Genomic DNA, 16,918 nt, shown 5'->3' on the forward strand with positions numbered 1-16,918 from the left:
ACTAAATGTTGAATGCAACGTTTAAAAATCACATACCGCACGTATGACCAGGTGACCCAATATTTTATTCATGGGTTAATTAATCGCTACTTAATCTCACATTTTTCTCTGTTCTGTATCTTTAATAGTTTTAACGTTTAATACTCTAATCAACAACATTTATGTTCGGCAAATGTATCTATTATTAGAAACCATTGAAACCATATTTAACATAGAACATGAACACAAAATATTGTTTTAAAGTTATGGCGTTTTAAATGACGTAAATCAGCAGGACACCAAACCAAACTTTTGCTGCGTTTCCACACGGAAGGTTTTAAGTGCCGGATTTTGGTGCTTGGTTTGAGACTTGGCGCATCAGTCAAACAAATGTTTAGTGACTTAAAAAAATTCTGTGACCCTTACTTACATTTATTTATTTATTTTTATATCCGAGTAAGTTATGCAGCATTTCAATTATTAAAGAAATCAACCCCCCCCCCCCCCCCCCAAAAAAAAAAAATAATAATAATAATAATAATTAATTAAAAAGACCTGCAAAAAAAAAAAAGAAACATTTCAGTGTGAGATTTACTTTGTGTTCATTTCTTTTTTTTTTTTTTAAAACCACATCAATTAAGAGAAAGTTCTTCTTGACCTGGACGTTTATTTGCCCCTATAAACCCTCCACATGCACTGGTGTGCAAATGAACAAAACCTTGTGTTTCTTGCATTAGACTCCAGTCTGAAGTAAACACCTACAAGACAACATGCTGCACACATGCCAGACTTTAAACAGCACAGCTGTGTGTCGCAGGGTTTCATAAGTATACACCCCCCAGAAAAAGATGAAGCATGTCTCTCGAGAATGTTGAAAACCTCCTTTAATCATCAGCATAAAAAACAAAAATACAATATCAGCCCCGATGCCGCCCCCCCCGACTCTCTCACAGTCACGCCACAGTGGCGTTTTCTACAACAAAAAAAATCCTGTACAAGTCACGAACGTAAAGAAAATAAAAATGGATAGTTATGAAACCAGGATTCGGGCAGCAGGGCTGCATTTCAGTCCGACAATGTTCATGTTACACCTGTGTGTGGTCACTTCTTGGCGTAGGTGATCTTCATGGCGCAGGTGGCGGTGATCCTGAAGCCCTGTAGCGCGTCTTTTGCGACTCCCGCTTGGGATTCGCTCTCAAACTCCACAAAGGCGATGTCGTGTTTTCCGGGGACCAGGCGCACCTCTTTAAAACCGGGGAACCTGCAAAGAGAAGAAACAGAACACGGTTACGGATTTCCTTTATTCCCGCAGACGGCGGTTTTTAAATACTGGATTCCGATTGGATGATTTCGTAAAGTCTTAAGAAGCCCATACATGATTTTCTTTTTGTGATCTTGACATGAAGGTTGTTTTTTTTTTGTTCACATTAATAAAACTTAACTTTATTGTTATTGTCACTGCATTTTATTGTACCTCGCACAATGACAATAACAGTTGAATCTCGACATAAACATTGTTTTCTCCTGATCATGACTCATTGTGATGAAATTTTTCCGCATGTTCCAGCGGTTGCATCGTGGATGATCGATTTCGCTTTTACTTTGATCGGAGACTCGCTCAAACCCAAACATGCCCGTGTCTGTCCGTGATTAAAAACTTAAGGAGTCGGATTGATTTTTAATTACGGCGTAAGAAAAGCTTTTTATGTTGTGATCCTGAGAAACCAAGAAATAAACGGACTGTTATAACGTGTGGCCTCTCGTCCGTAGGCTCGCCGGAAAGACCGATTTCTAGAACTTTCAGAGCTGGATTTTCTTTCAGGGCCCAGATCTCCAAAGTAAAAATGGCAAACACTAAAAAAATAGTGACTTACAACATAAGAATATACCCAGAACCCGAGCTGGACAAGATTCTGGGTAATAAAGAACAAAACAACCCAGTAAAAGTTTAATAAAAATCACATATCGTGTACATCATGATATTAATTCTTTCTCTCTCTCTCTTTTTTTTTTTTTGTTTAAACAATGAAAGATTTAACACGACCACAATTTTACAGATTGTAAAAAAATATATACATATACCGTAATTTCCGGACTATTAAGTGCACCCAATTATAAGCCGCACACACTGAATTTGTAAAAGATTTTTATTTTGAACATAAATAAGCCGCAGGTTCCTACACTGAAACTAATGAACTTTACACAGGCTTTAATGAAAGACAGTGTCTGTTACACGGCTTGTATCTAAACAGTAGCCTACCAAGAAAGTGATTGTTCACTGTCTTCCTCCTTCCTTTCACAACTATTTCTCTCGAGAGTTTTTCTTTTGGCATCGTCGTGCGTTTAAAAATCACCATCGGTGAATCTTTTCTCTCGATGCCGTGCAGCTCAGAACACAGGTGAAGTGTGTTTTCATGCCCGGTTGTTTTCAGCGTGATGAATGATTTACATTTCCTGTAGACAGTCCGAGTGAGCGGCAGGTCAAACGTCAGAGGAACATCATCCATATTTATGATGTGGTGCGGCCCGATTCAGTGGGAGCGCGTCTGATTTAATATAAACAGTTTCATTGGTTCACCTGAACCCGTTCCGCAATTTAATTGTTAAACCGAAAAAACCCAGGAAAAATCCATAAATTAGCCGCTTCGTTGTTTAAGCCGCGGGGTTCAAAGCGTGGGAAAAAAGTAGCGGCTTATAGTCCGGAAAATACGGTAATAATAATAAACATTAATGATAAAGCAGAGAATTAATTTGTTAAGCTTATGTTGTTTCCCCTCCAAGAGATTATCCGGACTCGGAGATTCACCACGACTGTATAACAGGTTTTATTGAGAAGTCGTTTCCTCTCAGCACTTGTGTAAAGGAATCGCAGAATGAAAGATATCAGAACTGTTTTCCATCATCAGCTTGTGCATTTATAAACAGTCTTGTGATTTCAAGGCCTGTGACATTTTCTGACGCTAAAACAGAAATCGCTCTGTGGAGCAGCAGAGAGGTGAGGGGATGGGAAACGGTACTCACTGGTTGAACAGCATGGACAGCATCATCTCGTTGGTCTCCTCAGGGAGGTTGGTCAGGAACAGGATGTAGTTGGGAGGATTATCAGGAACCTACAATAACAGGAAAAAGGGAGTCTTCAGTACAGTGCTGCACTAAAAACATCCCAGAAAACACAAAATAATAGCAGTAATAATAGAGAGAAATATGGGGTGGACTTGTACCTGGACTGTAGCTGGAGGAGGGGGCTGCGTGTTTACGGCATTCTGTAAAACAAAAACACAAAAAACCTTCAGCAAGTAAGAAAAAAAATACAAATAAATATAAAAAAAAACTACAAAAAAAAGGACACATGGCATGTGGGCGGAGCTACAGATAACAGAACACTGATGAGTCTTCTGTCATAATGTCCATTTCCTGTTTACAAATAATATACTCTGACTTACATGTGTTTCATTTAATTTCCACTTTAACATCACAATCCACACACAATAATCCACCCACCCAAGCCCACCTACCTAGACCAACCCACCCACTTAGCCATCCATCCACCTACACATCTATCCTTCCATCCACCCACCTACCTATCAGTCTATCCATGAATCCATCTGCCTTCCATCCACCTATCCATCCATCTATCCAACCATCCAGCCACCTACTTACCTATCAGTCTATCCATCCACCTACCTATCCATCCATCCATCCATCCATCCATCCACCTACCTACATACCTATCAGTCTATCCATCCATCCACCTACCTATCCATCCATCCACCCACCTACCTACCCATCCACCCACCTACCCATATATCCAACCATCCAGCCACCTACCTACCTACATACCTATCAGTCTATCCATCCACCTACCTATCCACCAATCCACCTACCTACCTACCCACCCATCCATCCATCCATCTACCTACCTACCTACCCACCCATCCATCCATCCATCTACCTACCTACCTACCCATCCATCCATCCATCCACCTACCTACCTACCCATCCATCCATCCATCCATCCACCTACCTACCCATCTATCCAACCATCCAGCCACCTACCTACCTACATACCTATCAGTCTATCTATCTATCCATCCACCTACCTATCCATCCACCTACCTACCTACCCATCTATTCAACCATCCAGCCGCTTACCTACCTACCTAGACCAACCCACCCATTTATCTACCTACCTACCTAACTAGCCATCCATCCACCCATCTACCTACCCATCCACCCTTTTTTAAATAAATAAATGCATCTTATAAAGTGTTCTTTTGACACAAAATATGGCTTCCCTACAGTGAAGGGAAATGTGCACAAATCTTCACAAGCACACTCCAACATCTAGAGGAACACCTTCCCAGAAGAATGGAGATTATTATAACAGCACATGGAGACTAAACATGGAATGGGAGGTTAAAAAAGAAGCCCACACCAATCTAACAGTCAGGTGTCCACAAACTGCTGTTCATATATTGTGACGTACAGCGAGCGACTGACGAAGGAAACATCATGACCTGTAGCACGCTTTGGCTATTAAAGGTGCGAGATGTGAGATGTGAACTCACCGATGGTTTCTTGGCAGCGTTGGCCGCTTGCTCCTGCGCTTTCTTTTTCTTCTCCTTCTTCTTTTCTTTGTCTCCGTACGTGCCCCTCATCTTGGCGACGATATCGGAGTCCGTCTTCGCGTACTGGATTCGCTGCAAGTCAAAAACAAGTGAAACCCGTTCATTTCGGCTTTTCACTCCAACCTTGTGTTTTTCTTTTCAATCTGGAAGCAGCTGGTTTTTTTGGTCAAGTTTTTGAAAAATGCTGTCCAAAGTGGATCAATTATTTTTATTTTTTTATTTTTTTTTTTACAAATCTTAGTTTTTAGGTATTTTAGAAAAGCGATTAGGACAAAAATATGGAAACATTTTTCAATACTCTGTGTTCCTCACACTAATCCAGACCTGGAAATCACTCCAATTAAATTCCATCCTTTTCCAAAAATGTACAGAAACCCTTCTGTTTATTTACATAAACACATTAAGGGCCCTGCTGAGGGACCCAGCAGTGGCAGCTTGGTGGCGCTGGAATTTGAACTCACAACCTTCAGATCGTTCTCAAAATCGTATCCACTGAGCTTCCACTTCCCCTCTCACCATGGGCTTGTTGTAGAACGGGAATCCTTGCAGCTGCCTGAGAGCGTTCGTAGCCGCAGCGAGTTCTTTAAACACCACAAACGCCTGTCCCCTCATTTTCATGGTCTTCATAGCCACGATCTCGATGATCTGGCCGAACTGAGAGAACAGGGCATAGAGAGACCGCTTCACCTCTGGGAATGAAACACAGGCAAAATATTCAAATCTTGAAAATGTGTTATAACGTGTCAACTTTAAACTTAACTACAACCACATGCCTGTTAACATTTACATTCACGGCATTTAGCAGACGCCCTTATCCAGAGCGACGTACAAAAGTGCTTTGAGTCTCTAGTAATGAATGAACAGTCTCTTTATTAGTCATTTAAAAAAACATCTGGCTAAATAAATGTTGTATTTTTAATGGGAATGCCATAAATAAAGTGTAAATAAATGTGAAACTATATTTTGTATCTTTGCTGATGATTTAAATAAAATCCAAGGTTTCTGTAGGTTTCACACAGTCAAATTTAAGACTTTTTAAGACTATTAAGAATGATATTTAAGACCTGCATCACATTAAACATGGCTGTTGGTCTCATTTGTAGTCGTAATACACTGAATTATATTTGTACTAGCGAAGGAACGAACTACAACACACACACACACACACACACACACACACACACACACACACACACACACACACACACACACACACACACACACACACACACACACACACAACACACACACACAACACACAACACACGAAAGTGGTGCAGGAGTATTTTATGGCGCATTAGATATGACGTCATTAGGACGTCAGAAAATTAAGACCTAAAACAAAAAAAAATGCAACATACTAAACGTTTCAATAAAAAGGCTTCATGCAATTACAAGCAAGTTTGTTTTTTCAAACAAATAAACAAAACTGGTAAAAACTGGTTTAATCAGAAAGAATCGGGTCACACACCTTCTTTCTTCACTCTATCATTCAGGTTGTTGATGTATATGGTGTGATTCGGTCGTATATCCATGTTACTTTTCTTTCACCTACAAATAAAAGATACAGAAAACGTCTTTATATAGAATCAACAACAGAAATAACATTTTAAACGCATTTATGGAACAAGATGAATAAGTCTCAAACTCACCACACCGCACACTGAAACGGCTCGGCGACGCACTTCCGGTTTATTTTCTGGCGGCGCGTTTTGATGACGTGAGTTCCAGTCTTTTCACCGCCCACTGGAACATGTAGGGATTTTCTAAAAGTACACATCAATAATAATAATAATAATAATAATAATAATAATAATAATAATAATAATAGGGTTATTTATACTGTGATTCTTGTGTTTAAAAAAAAAAAAAAAAAAAATGATTTAGATAAGATAAGATAAACCTTTATTCGTCCCACAGTGGGGAAATTTCTTTGTTACAGCAGCATGAAAAAAATAAAGAATAAATGTAAATATATAAAAGAATAGACGAATGAGACATACTATAGTATACAAGTATATACACAACACAATATATTAATACAGATGAGGGAAAGTACGTATTGCAGGTTGTATTGCACACAGGTAGTATTATTAAATAGTAAAACAGTAAAAACAGTAACTATTACACCATTGAACAGTAATAGCAGTGAGTATTTTGGTTAATGGTTCACTGGGAGCAGCTTTTATTGTACAGTCTAATAGCAGCAGGGAGAAAAGACCTTCTGTATCGCTCCTTCAGACACTTAGGATGTAACAGTCTGTCACTGAAGGAGCTGCTCAACGAGGTAACAGTTTCATACAGGGGGTGGGAGGCGTTCTGCAGTACCCCAGCAGACCACTCCATAGAATATGGCTGATGCCACAACAGAGTCAAAAAAGGTCTTCAGCAGCTCTCCCTGCATTTCAGAAGACCTTAGTCTCCTCAGCAGAAAGAGTCTGCTCTGCCCTTTCTTGTAGATTGCCTCAGTGTTGTCAGTCCAGTCCAGTTTGTTGTTTAGGTGAACACCCAGGTATTTGTAAGAGTCCACTCTCACAATGACCTTTTATTTCATTTTATAATATTAAAATCAGTGTATAATCCTATATAGTATATGTTATATAATGATATATTTTCTCTTTGCCTATTTATTTAGTAATTAATTAAATAATAATTCGTAATCAATACATTTATTTTATAAATTGATACATTTCGTGTTGTTCTGTATTTCTTGATGCAATTTCACGGGCTTTTTGAATGCACAAATAATAATAATAATTATTATTATAATAAATAATACAAGAAACAACAAAACTAGCAAAAGAAAAATCGGTTCAAAATTACAATGTACAAAAGCATTTTAGTATCATGATTTAAAGCAACAACCAAAAAAAATCGAAAAAAAAAAAGAATGTATAAATGAAGTAATATAAAAAAAAACATTTTTCAGGAATAAAGTCATAATTCTGTGTAATGTAAATAATTTACATAATATTAGAAATTAGCCAATACTATTGTATATTTCCAGACGCCCTTATATAAAGCAAATATTATCTTTATTATAATTTAAAAAATTTAAACAATTGAGCAGTTTAGGATTAAGGGTCCAACAGAGAAATTAGATGATGCTACGATTAGATTTCTTTCAGATTACAAATCGAACACCATTTATAATTGAGCTACTACATTCACTATATAGAAAAATAGTCCTGACCTTTACTAGCAGTTATACGTGTTAAAACATCCTAATTTGACATTTTAGTTACAATTTATTTATACAAAAAAAAGGTTAAGCAGATTTAAGTCTCATTACAAAGTACAGTATGTCCGAATATTACAATATTGACTTTCATTACATGTAGAGTGATAAAAGCATTAATTTAACTCCTCTGTGGATAATCTCCTCTATACACCCGAATCATAAACACTGCCCTGTTGCACATCCCAGGAGTCTTATTCACTACATAACATCCTTTTTAAAAAGCTTTAGCAAAGGAATAATGAATCATTTCTGTATTTGTGTGATGTACTAACACTATCCACAAGAGCATCCAATCTCCATAAACACAAACAATAATACAAACACGTGAAAACAATGTAAAAAAATCCACATTTTATTGCTTGAAAATGAAAATTGCTATAAAAATACAACAATTTTTAAAGAAAACCTTCACAGAGTTGCTTTACAGTCGACAATTTGTGTGTGTGTGTGTGTGTGTGTGTGTGTGCGCATTACGAATCTGTGTGTATGTGTGTGTTTAGAGTGTGTCGATGCTCTGTAATCTGCGCTCGGTGAAGAAGCGGTGTGGGTCTCGTGTGTGTGTGTCGATGGCGGGTTTGCTGCGGCTGAAGTACGACAGCACGGACGTGTTGTTCTGCCGAGCTGCTGCTTTCTCTCCGTCCTCGTCATCGTCCCTAAACACACACACACACACACACACACACACACACACACACACACACACACACGAGAAACTCTCTCTGATAAATATTCATAGTATCTGATTACAGCACCGACGTAAAATCCCTGTAAGCTCTCAGTCACCCCACATGGCACAACTCCGCCCCCTGCTGGTGGACTTACCAGTGCACCGGGACCGCTTTGCTGTCGAGTAGAGTCTGTGCTGTGCTCCAGCTGAAACGTACAAACTGTGGATAACCAAAAACTGGGTCCAAATACTTCAGCAGCCAGCTCTTAGTCTTCGGGTCTGAAAACACACACAGAGACACGTTTAACCAGCATTACGAGGACCTTCCTGTAACTACATAATCAGCACGTTTTTGTCACACATGCGTTACAGAACGAGGTGGTATCAAAACGTTGAGTCTAGTTTTGTAACATGGTAACAGGAAGCACCGACCTTCTTAAGTGAATATAAACATCCAATAAAAGTTTAGTACATAGTAATATATTAATAATATAGACGTGTCCTCACCGTTAGGGTATCCAGAGCCGTAATCGTTATCCACATCCCCTAGATCTTCTGCAAACTTCCAGTCTTTCACCGCATGATCTCGAGCCACCTGCGTTAATCAGATTTCAATGCTAAACCCAGATGTTATAGGCCGCAGTAACGTATACTATCAGTGTGACTTTCGTGTGTATTTCTGACCTTAGCGCAAATGCTGGCGGCACTGACGATGGGAAAGAGCGAGTCGGCTTTGGGCCGTACGGTCACCTGCACCCCGGGAAAACGCTGAGACAGCTTCCCCTCGTACTTCTCCGCCGGGCCTACGGTGTCCACGAACACCTGACCAAACACACACACACACACACTCATTTAACAGCTTCCTGAAATCTGAGTGATGTAAGGGTCAGTAAGGAAGGCTTTTAGGAATCGAGCAGCATTCTGTATATCAGGGATGGGCAACTGGAGACCCGTAGTATCAGCAAATCAGGGTTTCTGCAGGTTTAACTCAATGTAAGATTTTAAAAAGGCAGAAGAGAGAAACTCATACAGGTTTGGATCCACATATGGGAGAGTAAATGATAGATTTTTCAGGGGGTCAGGGGGGAACTATCCCATTTAATAACGGTTTTATGTAGCACTTCTAACTGTTCTCTGAAGGTAGTTTTGAGAATGTTCTCCTGGCTACTAATCAGGTCTTTGTACATTTGTTGAGCATAAACTCTGTGCATTACTTGTACGTTGAAAAAAGAACGATGTAAAAGATGAGTTAGTCTGGATTAATAATCTAGGCACTTGGGATGAAGGAGAACAAAATGCTGCTGATCTTCATCACTATGAAAGTTGCCCATCCCTGGTGTACAAGATACACAAATCAGCTGTTCCTCTTCCTGAGACGTCTCAGACGTGTGTTTCCGACCTCTTTGAGCTGCACTCCGCAGTCCAGCGCGTACTGCACCAGTCCGATAGCGGCATCGTGAGACAAAGCGTTTAAATTGTACTTCGCCCTGAACGAGGGACGAGAAGAAAAAAATGACGACATTGCAGTTTTAATGCACCACACACAGAAGCACTATTGTGACGTGTGTGTGTGTGTGTGTGTGTGTGTACCTCTGTAACATGCTGGTTGAGATGGTATTGGGTGAAAGAATCTGAAGAGCCCAGCCCACGTAGCTCTTTGCCTTGTCCAGCTTCAGAAACAGACTCTCTCTTTCTGCCTCGCTCAGCGTCTTCGAGTCTGGACACGAGATCAGCAGAAATAAATAAACCTGGAGATTAATTAAATTCAATTATTCAATTAATGCGCGCATTCAATTTTGCGCTAACGTTTCCATGGTAACAGGTTACACAGAGACGGAACTGTTTGAAATGTGGTGTTGTTTTGGACTAATTAGAATGTGTTGATGAAATATGATGAAAAGTTCTCCTAAGACATGTTCACTGAGAAGGTGGAAGGAGTCTCCAGTCTCAGCACTTTGTAAAAGGACCAGAGCTAAAGCTGGAATTTTCAGAAGGTCGGGGGTTCGAGTCCCGGCACTGCCAAGCTGTCACTCTTGGGGCCCTTAAACAAGGCCCCTAAGCCCTCTGTGCTCCAGGGGGTGCTTTATCATGTCTGATTCCAGCTTCCTAACATCTCTGGGATCAGAAATGATAATATACATGCCTCATTTGAGTCATAATGCTGACCTGCGACTTTCAGGTTCTTCAAATCCTCCTTTTTGGATACAGGACAGAAACAGATTCCATACACCATGGGACCTGAAGGAATCACAGAAGAAATCGAACAATGCAACAGCTATAAAATAAAAATAACAAAACACCATACAGAGTTAAGGAATGAACTTGAGCCTGACCCAGAACTGGACCTCTTCCTGCCTCATCAATACCCAGACAGCAGTCTTCAGTCCTGCACAAGTCAGGGACAGGAGAGGACAACCTACAACTGACCGAATTATCCGCCTCAAAGTCCTTCAAATCCATGACTGGGGCTCCAAAATCTGATCTAGATCTGATATCTGACACGAACGGGAGCTCAAATCTAACTGTTCACGTCCTAGAAAAGAAAAAAAAAAAAAGCCGGGCCGAATCCCAAATCGCTGCACGCTCCCTATGTAAGCGCCCTATAAATGGCGTCCGCGCCCTATCTAGTGCACTAGCGGCCCAAACAGAACCTATTAGAGACACAGCCTTCTTGAAGTGCTCTTGCTAAATATATACCTGCAAGGCGTTAAAAAAAAAAAGCATTAAATAAACGCCAACCCAAAATATACTCTACATGCACATATATATCTGTAGCGGTTTATCACTCGTTTGTCAAAAAGGTATAAAATAAAAAGAATAGGCGAAATATAAAGCTAATCTGACAGACTAGGTCCTTCCTGCTACAGCCATGAAGGAAGGCAGGGAAGCGCGCTGTGATTGGTTGAAACACCCATGCGCGGGAAACATGCCCATGATGTCATCTTCAAGCGCCGATTGCCTTCCCATGCTGGTACCAGTGGGTAGCTGGCGTCTGATCCATTATATCTGACCTGTAACTGGCAAAGTTTGACTCTGTGGGTGTTATACAGCAGGCAATCTATTTAATTAAACATTTAAATGATCTCTACTGTGTCATGTTTATTTATTTTTGCACTTAAGGTTGCACACATGTCCTTGGTGCACGGTATATATATATATATATATATATATATATATATATATATATATATATATATATATATATATATATATACAGTAATCCCCCTTTACTGCAGTAGCCTTAAATCATCCTCCCACACGCTTTAAGTCGAATCAAGTCAAGTCAAGAAGCTTTTATTGTCATTTCAACCATATATAGCTGACGCAGTACACAGTGAAATGAAACAACATTCCTCCAGAACCCTGATGCTACATTAAACAACAATCACAGAAACAGGAAATACAGGGCTAAGGACTACATAAAGTGCGCACAGAACACACAGGACAGTCGCCACGGCCGCTCATCAGGGATAAATGCACACTATTCACCTTGACTGTTGATTTCTGTAAAGCTGCTTTGAGACAATGTCTGTTGTGAAAAGTGCTATCGAAATAAACTTGACTTGACTTGACAGAACAGGACACACAGAAAACATTAGCAAGAATATAGTATTTATATTTAAATTAATACATTTCATTATTTCAACATACAACTCCATAAAAACAAGTTTTTTGGTCTATCGTGCTCTAAGTCAGAGCCAGGGAAAATCAGCCAAACAAGTTAGTTATGTGGCAAATGCAATTCTGCGATAAACCGTGAGTGTGAGATTGGAACCGCGGTTAAGCGAGGGATTACTGTATATGTATAGTGCATTTAAAAAGTCCCTCCACAGTGGCTGCTTACAGTAGGTTATAGGAAAATATTTATTTAATGAAATTATTATTATTCTCACACAGAATAGCAATGTGGTAATCTCGTCTACGGAAAAGCTCCATGAAATTTTCCATGAACCAAATTTATGTACTTATTGCCAGCTGTATACTGTATATTTACCAAACACACACACACACACACACTATTTATATCTTTAAGGTACTTTTTCATATTTGGTCAAATTTGTTCAACAAACACTTAAAGAAAAGCCACACATTTGATTAATGCATGTTGTTTTATTTTTGCACATTATACATCTTATTTTCATCTGTTCATGCTTCATATTAAATGGCATTTCATTGTATTACACCTTTAAACTAATCATTAAGTTTGAGTTGTACAGTCGGTTTTGAACACTCAGTAATCACGTACCCATTTTTACTAAAATCTAAAGAGCTCCAATTGAGAATGTTTCCCGGTTGAAACTCTCCACCATACGAATACTTTGCAATCTGATCAAGAGCCAGAACAGAGTCCCACATATGAACATCAGTCAACATCCCTACAAATGACTGGGTGCCCTGAAATCCTCCACTGTAATTATCTTGCTGTTGACCCAAAACGATTTTTGGAGTACCATTTAAAAAGCCTCCACGAGAGAGTCCTTTTCGTACGCTCGGTTTTCCATTCACCCACAGCTGCCCGAGTCCTGTTTTCCCATTACATGTAGCACACAACGAATTCCAGGCATTGAGTTCATCCGGCAGGCCCCAGAACTCCACACTCTGTCCTTCCACATGCAACTTATACGCTCCATGTTTCGGCTTGAAAATCAAGAAAGCGTTATGAGTTGATGGCAGCTCAAGTGAAAAAAGGCTCTGGCTTCGGGGAAGGTCGGAGAAGGCACGCAGTCACACGGTAACCGCCGTTAAGTTGGAGTTTTTCAGTTCAGGATTGAGACTCACATAGTGTCGATTTGATGTCACAGGAAATGTGAACATTTTACCTGAAAGATCTTTAAATATACAATAATTAGATTTGTTTTATTCTTCTTATAAAATTCAACAGCTTACCTTCATATATGATTCTTATGGTTCAATGATTCTTATGATTTTATGATCTTACCTTGTTTTTCAGCTGCAGCGAGGAGAAACAGGGATATAAAGAGCGCGAGCATCTTCATCTTGTAATCGAGTCGACGTCTCAGTCTACATATCCATGCTCTGGAGTCTGTTCTGTATTTATGTGTATTTTATGTTATTGATTAACCATAATGTTTGAAAACACTCTACCTTTGTCCTGTCTCTGCTCTCAGTCCTTGAACTGGATGTGGATAAGATTTTCCAATTCACATCTGCAGCCATAACCAGGATCATCTATAAGTAGTTCTGCATTTAAAGTTAATTTAAAGTCATTCTAAGATACAGTATGAAAAGTGCTTCATGTATATAAATATTAAAGTACATATATTCACATAAGCATATATATATATATATATATATATATATATATATATATATATATATATATATATATATATATATATATATATAATAAAATGTAATTACATATTACAATTCTTTTGATGTGTAAAACATTGTTACAATCTGAGAACATATTAAGTGGCTGACAGCAAGTGTGTTTAATCTCTGCTCTGAATTTTGAGTGCATTATTATATAATAGTGTAATATATAGAATTATATATAATACTATTATAGATTTAACCAGGAAAGATTAACGGCTAATGCTAGCACTATGGTTTCGTTAGAGTTTTATGTCCCGCTCCAAGAATAAATAAATGAATGAAGGATGGAAGGAATGAAGACATTTATTTAAGTATATAAAAATAAGTTTAACAGTTAAGTAGATAATATCTTTAGAAAATTAAATATTCAATAAAATGTAAAAAACAAGAAAACAAGAAAACAACTTTGTTATGTCAAAAACATAAACAAATTATGTTGTGATAATGACAAAACTATAAAGAAAAAATTATTATCATGCATGGCCTTCTAGGACTTCTTTAAGTAATTTATGGCATTAAAATTAATATTTACAATTTTTTTTTTTTCTGTTTGAGGACAATTTTGAAAGCGATACACAAATAAAGTTGCATTGAACTGGTGCAACGATTCAAAGGTTGGGAGAAAAAGTTGAACTTACAATGTGCAGTTACAGAAAAAGGTAAACACACACCTGTTATACTTAAAGTCTGTTTAGTTAGTGGTATAGTGGTTAGTGGGACGACCCTGGGGAGGGCAGAGGTAGCTGGCCCCGAGGTAAAGGATATCAATATAAAGGGGGGGTGATATAGTTGTTGGTTGTGAAACGAACAAATATTAAATAACTGCTGCCAGTAAAATGGCAGAGTTCTCACATGATCTATTTGCGATATGATACCGGAGGTTATAAAGTTGCAGGTCCGGGGTCGAGTCCAGGTGTGTGAAGGAGGTCCCCATATGGTCCCATAATGTAAAGAGCATATCCAGACGTAATGAGGAACAGTTTTGAATAAGTCTGTACAGACGAGTGTATGGATGGGGAAAAATCCCTGTGGATAATGCTGGTGGGCTGGCTGGTTAATGGATTAGGTGGAAAAACGTGATAATTGTCGTTTTGGCTAGCAAAATTAGCTTGTGTAGTAGTGATGGGGGGCCCTGGTCAGGTCAGTACAGACCCAGTTTTGTGTTGTTTTGTTGTTGTATCTTGTTGTGTAACAAGCTGATTGTCTGATGAGTTATTTGTTGTTGTCAAAGTGTGTGATGATTAAACGTGTCTGTTGGGTATGGACTGCGGTCAAACAGTGAGCAGACCTAAAGTTGAGTTTAACTGTTTATTGCTCAAGAGTAACTATATACAGTGAGGAAAAAAAGGATTTGAACACCCGGCTATTTTCCAAGTTCTCCCACTTAGAAATCATGGAGGGGTCTGAAATTGTCATCGTAGGTGCATGTCCACTGTGAGAGACATAATCTAAAAATAAAAATCCAGAAATCACAATATATGATTTTTAAACTATTTATTTGTATGAAACAGCTGCAAATAAGTATTTGAACACCTGTCTATCAGCTAGAATTCTGACCCTCATAGACCTGTTAGTCCGCCTTTAAAATGTCCACCTCCACTACATTTATTATCCTAAATTAGATGCACCTGTTTAAAGTCGTTAGCTGCATAAAGACACCTGTCCACCCCATACAATCAGTAAGAATCCAACTACTAACATGGCCAAGACCAAAGAGCTGTCCAAAGACACTAGAGACAAAATTGTACACCTCCACAAGGCTGGAAAGGGCTACGGGGAAATTGCCAAGCAGCTTGGTTAAAAAACGTCCACTGTTGGAGCAATCATTAGAAAATGGAAGAAGCTAAACATGACTGTCAATCTCCCTCGGACTGGGGCTCCATGCAAGATCTCACCTTGTGGGGTCTCAATGATCCTAAGGAAGGTGAGAAATCAGCCCAGAACTACACGGGAGGAGCTGGTCAATGACCTGAAAAGAGCTGGGACCACCGTTTCCAAGGTTACTGTTGGTAATACACTAAGACGTCATGGTTTGAAATCATGCATGGCACGGAAGGTTCCCCTGCTTAAACCAGCACATGTCCAGGCACGTCTTAAGTTTGCCAATGATCATTTGGATGATCCAGAGGAGTCATTGGAGAAAGTCATGTGGTTAGATGAGACCAAAATAGAACTTTTGGGTTATAATTCCACTAAACGTGTTTGAAGGAAGAAGAATGATGAGTACCATCCCAAGAACACCATCCCTATTGTGAAGCATGGGGGTGGTAGCATCATGCTTTGGGGGTGTTTTTCTGCACATGGGACAGGGCAACTGCACTGTATTAAGGAGAGGATGACCGGGGCCATGTATTGCGAGATTTTGGGGAATAACCTCCTTCCCTCAGTTAGAGCATTGAAGATGGGTCGAGGCTGGGTCTTCCAACATGACAATGACCCGAAGCACACAGCCAGGATAACCAAGGAGTTGCTCTGTAGGAAGCATATCAAGGTTCTGGCGTGGCCTAGCCAGTCTCCAGACCTAAACTCAATAGAGAATCTTTGGAGGGAGCTTAAACTCCGTGTTTCTCAGCGACAGGCCAGAAACCTGACTGATCTAGAGAAGATCTGTGTGGAGGAGTGGGCCAAAATCCCTCCTGCAATGTGTGCAAACCTGGTGAAATCTACAGGAAACGTTTGACCTCTGTAATTGCAAACAAAGGCTCCTGTACCAAATATTAACATTGACTTTCTCAGGTGTTCAAATACTTATTTGCAGCTGTATCATACAAATAAATAGTTTAAAAATCATACATTGTGATTTCTGGATTTTTTTTTTTAGATTATGTCTCTCACAGTGGACATGCACCTACGATGACAATTTCAGACCCCTCCATGATTTCTAAGTGGGAGAACTTGCAAAATAGCAGAGTGTTCAAATCCTTATTTTCCTCACTGTATATACTGTATAGTAATGTATTGGGCACAAGGTAATTGTCAAAATTAGTTGTCATTATTACAACAGCCTTTTCTCAATACTTTGTTGAAGCACCTTTGGCATCAATTACAGCATCAAATCTTTTT

General features: G+C 39.2%; 2 protein-coding genes, 1 long non-coding RNA gene and 1 pseudogene across 4 annotated transcripts; 1 reads left to right on the plus strand and 3 right to left on the minus strand.

Annotated features, from left to right (window-relative positions):
- Positions 1-848: 848 nt before the first annotated feature.
- Positions 849-6,344, minus strand: snrpb2 (small nuclear ribonucleoprotein polypeptide B2). Its single transcript, XM_083522089.1, has 7 exons — positions 6,260-6,344; positions 6,079-6,158; positions 5,124-5,296; positions 4,548-4,679; positions 3,201-3,242; positions 3,001-3,089; positions 849-1,240 (listed from the first exon to the last, which is right to left on the minus strand). The coding sequence occupies exons 2-7, from the start codon at positions 6,140-6,142 to the stop codon at positions 1,081-1,083; spliced, it is 660 nt and encodes a 219-aa protein (XP_083378215.1). The 5' UTR covers positions 6,143-6,158; positions 6,260-6,344; the 3' UTR covers positions 849-1,080.
- A 1,842-nt stretch (positions 6,345-8,186) lies between these two features.
- On the minus strand, positions 8,187-11,408 carry rnaseh2a (ribonuclease H2, subunit A). The gene is made up of 8 exons (XM_083522555.1): positions 10,849-11,408; positions 10,682-10,753; positions 10,106-10,232; positions 9,915-10,002; positions 9,200-9,337; positions 9,023-9,110; positions 8,671-8,794; positions 8,187-8,501 (listed from the first exon to the last, which is right to left on the minus strand). The coding sequence occupies exons 1-8, from the start codon at positions 10,973-10,975 to the stop codon at positions 8,345-8,347; spliced, it is 921 nt and encodes a 306-aa protein (XP_083378681.1). The 5' UTR covers positions 10,976-11,408; the 3' UTR covers positions 8,187-8,344.
- Positions 9,636-10,011, plus strand: LOC310715865. The gene is made up of 2 exons (XR_014530424.1): positions 9,636-9,731; positions 9,787-10,011. It is a non-coding gene; the product is annotated as an uncharacterized lncRNA (long non-coding RNA).
- A 1,248-nt stretch (positions 11,409-12,656) lies between the features above and the next one.
- On the minus strand, positions 12,657-13,512 carry LOC310715601 (serum amyloid P-component pseudogene; annotated as a pseudogene). Its single transcript, XR_014538239.1, has 2 exons — positions 13,455-13,512; positions 12,657-13,344 (listed from the first exon to the last, which is right to left on the minus strand). The product of XR_014538239.1 is annotated as a serum amyloid P-component pseudogene (transcript).
- Between the last annotated feature and the right edge of the window lie 3,406 nt (positions 13,513-16,918).

The sequence above is a fragment of the Silurus aristotelis genome (genome assembly GCF_946808225.1).
Source record: "Silurus aristotelis genome assembly, chromosome: 20".
Taxonomy (NCBI): Eukaryota; Metazoa; Chordata; class Actinopteri; order Siluriformes; family Siluridae; genus Silurus; species Silurus aristotelis.